Source organism: Puma concolor, chromosome B1, assembly GCF_028749965.1.
Source record: "Puma concolor isolate L17-30 chromosome B1, mPumCon1.1.hap2, whole genome shotgun sequence".
Lineage (NCBI taxonomy): Eukaryota > Metazoa > Chordata > Mammalia > Carnivora > Felidae > Puma > Puma concolor.
This window is the reverse complement of record NC_141670.1, coordinates 150466642-150476014: the sequence shown is the minus strand read 5'-3', so window position 1 is coordinate 150476014 and position 9373 is coordinate 150466642. Positions and strand designations below refer to the sequence as shown.

The following is a 9373-nucleotide window of genomic DNA, read 5'->3' as shown; positions in this document are numbered from 1 at the left end:
GAGGAGGCCACCTTGTTCTTTAACTCATTCAACTACATCACATGCCACCAAATGAACTATTTGGTCAAGCTAAGAGGAGAAACAAACAATTCTGGTTTTTATAAAGAGCTGCTCTGAGAAAAAGAATAAGTTCTGTTATAGATATTTATAAGTATGCCTTTTTTATTTTAAATCCTAATATATAAGTAAATACTATTGAATTCACCCAACCACTCCTCTGATGGAACAATACTAACAAATTATTGTTATCATGATTTTTACACAGAGGTTCTCTTTAAAGGTCAATTTTACAACTTATTTTCTAGCTATTTCATCTGAAAATGAAAACTATAATTCTTCTTGGGCTTCTGGGAGCCACAATGTCAGCCCCAGTAAGTGATCTTATGGTATAACTAAAACCATTGTGGGGAACCTTTAACAAATCCTTCTTTCACCATTTGTTTGTTGTTTATTTTTTAGCTTATCCCACAGCGCCTTATGTCTGCAAGCAACAGCAATGAGGTTAGTTGAAATACTTACAACAATCTCTCCATTTTGTTTGTTTGTTTCTATGGAAACCCAGTAGAGTAGAGATAAAAGCCTTCATTAATTTACCCTGCATGCCTATCCATTAGCTCTTACATCCAAATATATTTCCAATACTGATGTTTATTGGGTGTACCAGGTTATTTCTAGAATATCATTTTGCTCCCCTGTTTGACAGTAAACTCTTTAAAGGCAGAGACAGTATCTTATATATATTTTTATTCTAATAGCACCTAATACAGATGTGTATAGGTGTTTAAGAGCATAAAGTGAGTGGCTAACCCACTGGAATGGGCTGAAGTTTTGCAAGTTTATACACAGCAGGGGAGAGGTGGTTAAATCCTAATCTCTAATCACAGTAATTTAGCATAAGCTTAGTGAGAAAACACCACTAGCAGGAAACGGATCAGTCAGCTCTGACTTGTTCTTTATTTGTAGTAAACATCGTTCTTAATCGTTTTAGCATGTGTAATAATCTGGTTTTCATATTATCTTTCCTTTTCTAGTTACTTCTGAATCTTAATACTGCTCAGCTTCAGCCACTACAGTTTCAGGTACCTCTATGATTATTCTAAGAAGATTTGCCTATGACTTATTTTTTTACAGTAGTTTGTATGAGGACAAAATGTTTTCTGATTTCATTTCTGAAATCTCACTTATTAAGGTTATGGATTCATCCCATATATTCTAATGACCTTTGTTTGAAGACAAAAGTAAAAGCTGTAATCTGATTAAGATTTATTTACTGAGAATTTGACACATGCCAGACACAAATTCTCACAACTATGAGATAGTTAAATTAACTATTTACACAAAGTCATACTCAGTTGAAGAAGAAGAAGATTTACAACCAGTCTGGCAACTGCAGAAACCATACCCTTCATCCACCTCACTCTGCCCCATATTTTTTATGATCTCTGGGAATTTAGCATTGGTCATGCTATTTGCACAGCTCATAATGTCCTAAAATGCTGTCCTTTTTTATAATGCTGCAGTAGAATTGCAGAAATCGTTTACATTTTGTCCTTTTCTTGCTCAGGACTGATTTTAAATTCTTTCTGAAATGAAAGAGAAATTCTTCCTTTCTTTCATGTCCTCCCAGGGCCCATTTAATTCATGGATTCCTCCTTTCTCTGGGATTCTACAACAGCAGCAGCAAGCTCAAATTCCAGGGCTCTCCCAATTCTCTTTATCAGCTTTTGACCGGTTGGCTGGACTGTTCCCAAATCAGACACCTTTCCCAGGATGGGTCAGTTTTGCCCAGGGAACTCAGGTGGGACAGCTGGACCCCTCACAGCCTCAAACATCACCACAGACCCAACAGGGCTCTAATCATGTAAGTAGAGCCTCTCCCATCTTATTCTTTGGAGAGGTAACTCACTTTGAATGTGAAAATGAATTATGAACCAGCTTTACAATAAGACAGGAGCAGGGAGCCTGTGTGGCTCAGACAATTAAACGTCTGACTCTTGATTCCAGCTCAGGTCATGATCTCTCTCTCTCCCCTGCTCATTCTCTATCTCTTAAAAACAAAATCCAAACAAACAAACAAAAAACAAGACAGGAGTTCTTTAAAATAAGACAGGGGTTACTGAGAGAGAATTCTTTCTCATAATTTGCTCTACCATCACTGGAAGTACTTCCCTATCTTTTCTGATTTCTCACATGAAAAAAAGCTATTTAAATCAGCTATTATATCACAGTCACAAATCAAAAGTGATAAAACAAGGCTTAGAAAAGATAATTAGAGAAATTTCATCTTTAAAAAAGAAACAATTTTCATTAATGACATACACATAATAGATACCCTTTTGTTGTCACAGAAGTCTTGTATATAAATTACACATGTAGTGGCTAGGTCTAAGAAAAACAGCTCCGGAATTTTATGTTAAAAAGTCGAGTACATGGGTGCCTGGGTGACTCAGTTGGTTAAGCATCTGACTTTGTTTAATGTTTTATTCATTTTGAGAGAGAAAGAGAGAGACAGTGTGAACAGGATAGGGCAGAGAAAGAGAGAGACACAGAGTCCAGAGCAGACTGCAAGCTCTGAGTTTCAGTCAGCACAGAGCCTGATGCAGGCCTCGAACTCACCAAGCGTGAGATTATGACCTAAGCCAAAGTTGGCCACCTAACCGACTTAGCTACCCAGGAGCCTCAAACATCTAAATCTTGATTCTGGCTCAGGTCATGATCTCATGGTTTGTGGGATTGAGTCCTGCATCTGGCTCTACACTACAGCACAGAGCCTGCTTGGGATTCTCTCTCAATCTCTCTCTCTATGCCCCTCCTCTGCTCATGTGTGTCCGCTCACAAGTGTGCATCCTCTCTCTCTCTCTCTTTCTCTCTCTCTCTCAAAATAAATAAGTAAACATCTAAAAAATATATCTTTAAGGGCACCTGGTTAGCTCAGTCAGTTAAGCATCCAACTTCTGCTCAGGTCATGATCTCCTGGTTTGTGAGTTCGCACCCATCAGGCTCTGTGCTGATAGCTCAGAGCCTGGAGCTTGCTTTGGATTCTGTGTCTCCCTCTCTCTCTCTCCCCCTCCCCCGCTTGCACTCTGTCTGTCTCTTTCAAAAATAAACATTAAAAAATATTTTTAAAATATATTTTTAAAAGTCAAGTATCATTTTTTATACCTTTTTTTCGGCAGGTTATGCCCTATGTGTTCTCCTTCAAAATGCCTCAAGAGCAAGCACAGGTAAATAAATGGAATACTGTCACTCCTACAGACAGATGGCTATATATACTCTCCACCTAATGCTTTCTTTTATATTTGTAGCTCTGACTCTTATAGCAGGGCTATGAAACTTATACAATTATCTCTATCTAGTGCCACCATTGCTGGGATTGCATCAGTTTGTTAATTTTAGGCTTACATAATAACTCCTGAAGGAAGAACAGCTAAGGAGATTCCTGAGTTTCCAGGGCATTAGTGTATTGGGAATAAAGGAGCTCACCAAGCCGTAAGTCACGTTCCCTCTGCATGGCATTTGTACTGGCATTTGGGAACTAAAAAAATACTGTAGGCTGACTTTTTCCAACCCTGAATTTTGTTTTAGAGGTAGATGTGTTAAATTGATAAATTATGATATGATGAAGAGATAAAAAACGCTTACCATGTTATTTGGCAGTATGGCACTCTGCTCAAAATATTTCCAGGTTCTTGTGTGTATTTTCAATTTAACTTCATATTACAATCAAATGGTGATTTCTATTAAATAAGAGATCTTAAAAAATGAATGGCAACTAGTATAATCATTACAGTAATATGAAAAACCCTCTTAAGATTAGTTTAATTAATTTTTTAATAAACTAGGTTCAAAGAAATAGGGACATAGATAAATTATTCACCAGCACAAAACTGACCATTTCATCAAAAGTTACACCACTTGGCTCCCATGTAATCATAATTATGTAATTTTGTCCCACCCTCATCATAAAATAAAAGTTACTTCTAGACATTACCTCATTCTATACTTGGTAAGTGAAACTGCTTCATTTTAAGGATCAGGAAACTAAGTCTTAGTGAGATTAAATTCCCAATCCTAATGGAAGTAAATAGATGACTGGGAATATAATTCTTCAGGGAATATAATTCTTCATCCTTCTTTTAACCATTAAACCAGTGGCTCTCCACCCTCTGTAATTTTCAAAATTACAAATGCCCGGACCCTGCCCACACCTAATGAATCAAGACCTGATGAGTAGATCCCAAGTATGATTATCTGTTAAAATGCTAAATAGGTGATTTTAACTCATAGCCAGAAGTAAGAACCACTGCATAAAATGTACTTCTCAAACTACACTTGTTGTTGTTTTTTAACTCTTATATCTATTATTGTCTCTTATTTAGTTATGCAAGGAAACAAAACAGCATACTAAACTCTATGTACATACTAAGGTCCCCATTTTCTGTAAACACATATGCATGTGTAGACACACAAAGATATAAATGGAAGCCAATACATGATAATGTGTGGCATGTTAAAGTTGCAGTTAAAGCATTTCCTTGTCTATTTCTGGGTTGTCCAATATTCTAAAAATGCATAGGGATTGTCTCAAAATGGCAATTATTAAAGGCAAAACATTCTTGAGAATTCGTTCCTTATTATTGAACTTCTAATACCATATCCTGCGGAATAATGATTCTCAAAAAATATGGAAAATGCTGCTAAACAATTCTCTTCTTAGATATTCGCAAAGTAATTTGTACATGATGTCTGTATATAAAATCTACAGTTTTTATGTAAGGTCCAAGGTGCCATTTTTGAAAATCTTGTTATTTTACTACTTCCTTAATGTGTTTGACCAAGCAGTCTTTTTTTTTTTTTTAATATGAAATTTATTGTCAAATTGGTTTCCATACAACATCCAGTGCTCATCCCCACAGGTGCCCTCCTCAATGCCCATCAGCAACCCTCCCCTCCCTCCAACCTCCCATCAACCCTCAGTTTGTTCTCAGTTTTCAAGAGTCTCTTATGGTTTGGGTCTCTCCCTCTCTAACTTTCTTTTTCCTTTCCCTCCCCCATGGTCTTCTATTAAGTGCAATCTTAAAGTCCAGCATCATGTGTAATATGAGTTATTTCTAAAGTCTGAGAAGGACTACTTTATGCATATATGCATATATGTGCTTAAAGAAGGACTACTTTATGCATATATATATATATATATATATATATATATGCTGTAAAACAATATTGACATTAGAAGACTTTTTTTAAAGACCTATGTGGATCTAATGGAAGCTCTTATGTACTTTTCTGTTTACAAATAGATGTTTCAGTACTATCCAGTCTACATGCTCCTACCTTGGGAACAACCTCAACAGACAGCCACACAGTCACCTCCACAAACAGGACAGCAGCAATTTGAGGAGCAGGTAACTACTATCTGATTGTAATCTGACTAGTTCCTCCTGAGAATAGAGAAGTTATAGTAAATTTTCAGAGAAGAGAATATCTGAGTATATTTACTGCAAAAGTCAACAGCCTAGACTGATGGTGACAAAAAGATATAGTGCGTTCTCCTAACATATCACTAAGATGGAAGTGCTCAAAGCTGAATTTTAAAAAGAACGAAGTCAGTGAGTGGACTTCAGTAAAATCAGAGACCAAAGGTTACATCATCTTGAAAAAATCTTCTAATTTTTTAAAAGTTACCAGTATACCTCTTGTCATATTTACATGTGGCTATTATTAAAAAATAAATAAATAAATATCCCCCATGACAGACGGCACCTAGGATCACTAGATACAATTAGATACTTTATATTGAGCTTTGTGGCCCTGCAATACATTTTTGGAATTCTAATTTTGGAATTGGAATTCCAATACATTTTGGAATTCTAATCACATACATAACTAGATTTCTTTTAGTTAGAATGGGGGAAATTTTTAGTAGCTTATCACCACTCTAAAACCAAATTAGAGAAAACTGAAAATTATGCTTTAAGAGACTTGTGGTAGTAATTCTGAGACGTGTTAATTTAGAGAGAAAGGGGAAATTTTAAGCTAGAAATAATACAGTATTAAAAAGATGCTTGGTAATTTATCAATAATTTTTATCACCTAGAAGATATGAACTTTTATTAAAAAAGTATTTAATATAATTATAATATAATACAATATTATATATAATTTTAAGTCATTTATTATAAAATTATGACAAAATCATACAACAAATCTAACACATTTTCCAAAAATCTGACAGATGCCATTCTATACCCAATTTGGATATATTCCAGTACAAGTAGAACCTGTAAGTAATGCATATTTTTCATTAAAAACAAAACTAACTTTTCAAATGACTTGCTTCATGACCTATTAAATCCATCAGTGCCCTTCATCCGAAACCCATCAGGAACACCACCATAGTTGAACAAAATTAGATTTATCTACTCATTGCAACAGCGGAGGACACACATGGGGAACTCTGGGTGTCTTTTTTTCTTAATAAATCTTTTTTTAAGTTTATTTCTTTATTTTGAGAGAGAGAAAGAGAGCACATGAGCAGGATGGGGCAGAGAGGGAGGGGGAGAGAACCCCAAGCTCTGTGCTGTCAGTGCAGAGCCCTACATGGGGATCCATGCCATAAACCATGAGATCATGACCTGAGCTGAGATCAAAAGTTGGACACTTAACCAACTGAATCACTCAGGCATCCCTGTGGGTGTCTTAATAGGAAGGCGACTCTTCTAGGCTTCTGTCAGGTGATTTTGGGGAGACTTCAGGAAGTAATGGTTCACTCTGAATTTGGTATTCTCAGGAAATGATTGATAATTCTACAACTGGTTAATTAAACAATTCTTACCTAGAAGATAAGAACAACAGAGCAAGGCAAAGGCTATGATTCATAAAAAAAGAAGAGTTTCTCAGATTATCCAGGATATGAGGATACCTGGTATTTTTGTGGCTAGCATGGTGACCTTGCTTTACACAAGATTACAGAGTGATCTTGTTTTCGTTGTACTTCATCATGTTCAGACATGACCTTGTCTGATGTTGGTATTCTGCAGGGTTGTTAATATTCAACAGAACACCAGGGCCCAGCAGAGAATGTCCAGCAAGCTCCTAACAACACAAGCAGAGTTGTATGTCCCATGTCACGAGTTACTTTTCTCTTTCTCGAATCTAAATGATTATGTTTGTTTTTAAGAAACTGAAATTAAAGAAGTTGAGACGTGTGCTAATTGCCTTGAATGTAAAACCACTATTTTATAGATGAAAAATTTAGGCTTTTTAAAAACTTTCCAATTTTTCAGGTTATACCGGGAGTCCAGCAGCAACTAGCCTTAGATCCCTTCACAGACACAGCTTCTGAAACTGTTGTGATGGTAAGATTCCTCACCACACTATGCTACCTACCAGAAATCAGCAACTGACAACCTACAGGTTCCCGCACTATTGTGCATTTTAATGAAAATTTTATTATTATTTTTCCATCAACAATTATTCCTCTTTCCACCCATAATCTTATGCCAATCAAGATTCAATTTATGCAGATTACCAAATATTTACTACTCTATATAAGATACACTCCTAGGTACACTCATTTAAAATCAGGTATCAAGAGACATCCATGTTTGCTGGTATTTATTTATAGTGTTTCTATGATAGATTATAACCTAGGAAACCAGTGAAGTCATTTACTTCTCAAGAAAATTCTTTGCCTTGCATCTCAATCCTATTGCTTTATATTCTTCCCAATTTTGACCTCATACTTGAACCGGTAACCACTTAGTTTTCTTTCTAATTCTTCATAGCCAGCAGGAGCACAAAAAGAAATGATAAACTTTAAGCATGCCAACAGAGGACTTTTCATTCCTTCTACTTCACAAAAACCCAGCACTACAAATTATTTTGCTCCTGCTATAGACCCAACTATTACCCCCCAGGTGATGGAAAAGAAGGTAAACAAAGATCCATTTTATGTAAGAAATTGTTATCTAATAGAAAATATAAAGTTAATGTTTATAGAACTTAGTCATGGAAATAATGAGAGAGGTAATGATATAGTAAAATATGTGGTCTTTACCTTGAATAGGGAGGCCAATAATTGATTATTCATAATCAATTAATTAGAATACAATTTAATTTTTATTTAATAAGAACTTCTTGTGAATGTCCTTTTCTCACTAGGCCAATACTGATTACCAAAAGGAACCATAAGATGGTGTCCTAATCGTTCAGAGTTTTTGGTAAGTATTTGCCAAGAGGCATGCATTAAATACCATGACTTACCCTAAATTAAAAGAGAAACAAAAAACTGTCAGGGGAACTAATGAAGAGGTCTTATCAAAAGGGGGGAAGTTAGTGTTTAGACAGTCCTACAAAGCTAATAATTTGGGGGACTTTAGCAATGTTTTTTAAAATAAAAATAAATTTTTGAGAATCATGTATGCCTATGCCATATGTTTGGTATTAACTCTGAAAACATAGGTAGTAAATGTGTAAAAGACATTCTGCAAACACAATATAGAATCAGTTCTCCTAAATCATCACTCTGCTTTGCAAGGTAGAAGTAACTTTGCCAATACATCTGTGTTGGCTTGGAATGAAATAAAGTCTCCAAGGGTTAAAAAAAAAATTGCACAATCACATGGAAATTAAAAATTCCATTCCATGACTTTTCTATCAAATATAACCTTAATTAATTACCTGTCCCAATGGGCTTGGTTGGCCGAGGCTCATGAGTGTTTGATAGAAGGGCAAGCTGGAATGGCACCAAGAAGTAAGGAGCAGACACTAAAAAGCAAACAATCTGGCCTCAAGGGAAAAGTAAAAGGCAAAGGTTTTTTTGAAATCTCCTCCCTGCTAAGAGTCTTTTCTGATTCCTCCTTCTATGAAAATGAATACTCAGCATTCTTCAGTTGAAAAAAAATCTACAAAAATCCAACCAGAATTGAATAGTTTAGCACCTCTTTAGAAAAGTCACTTTTATAATGTGACATTTTGTACAATGCAACTCAATTCAAGTTATTTAATCAGAAATACTAAAGGATTTCAGTATAGTGTGACCTTTACTCTAGGTGACAACAGTGCCAGAGGTTAAGTTTTCTAACTTTTTGTTAAGCATTTTGGAAAATATCTAGAAAATATTACATAAAACAGTCTATTGGTATTAAAATATACTCCCTTTTTATACAATTTATTGTCAAATTGGTTTCCATACAACACCCAGTGCTCATCCCAACAGGTGCGCTCCTCAATGCCCATCACCCATTTTCCCCTCTCCCCACTCCCCATCAATCCTTAGTTTGTCTCAGTATTTAAGAGTCTCTTATGGTTTGCCTCCATCCCTCTGTGTAACTTTTTTCCCCTTCCCCTCCCCCATGGTCTTCTGTTAAAG

General features: G+C 35.7%; 1 protein-coding gene across 1 annotated transcript; it reads left to right on the top strand.

Annotated features, from left to right (window-relative positions):
- The first annotated feature begins 320 nt into the window (after positions 1-320).
- Positions 321-8193, top strand: ODAM (odontogenic, ameloblast associated). Its single transcript, XM_086702972.1, has 10 exons — positions 321-371; positions 460-501; positions 1032-1079; positions 1628-1861; positions 3177-3224; positions 5301-5405; positions 6236-6283; positions 7287-7358; positions 7788-7934; positions 8164-8193. The coding sequence occupies exons 1-10, from the start codon at positions 321-323 to the stop codon at positions 8191-8193; spliced, it is 825 nt and encodes a 274-aa protein (XP_086559098.1).
- The last annotated feature ends 1180 nt before the right edge of the window (positions 8194-9373 follow it).

What these genes read in the sequence shown, in the direction of transcription:
- ODAM (XM_086702972.1), top strand. Translation starts at nt 321, where the DNA reads ATGAAAACTATAATTCTTCTTGGGCTTCTGGGAGCCACAATGTCAGCC. An exon ending in AGCAGCAATTTGAGGAGCAG is followed by an intron (nt 5,406 to 6,235) that starts GTAACTACTATC and finishes AAAATCTGACAG; the next exon opens with ATGCCATTCTATACCCAATT. An exon ending in CCCAGGTGATGGAAAAGAAG is followed by an intron (nt 7,935 to 8,163) that starts GTAAACAAAGAT and finishes TTTTCTCACTAG; the next exon opens with GCCAATACTGATTACCAAAA.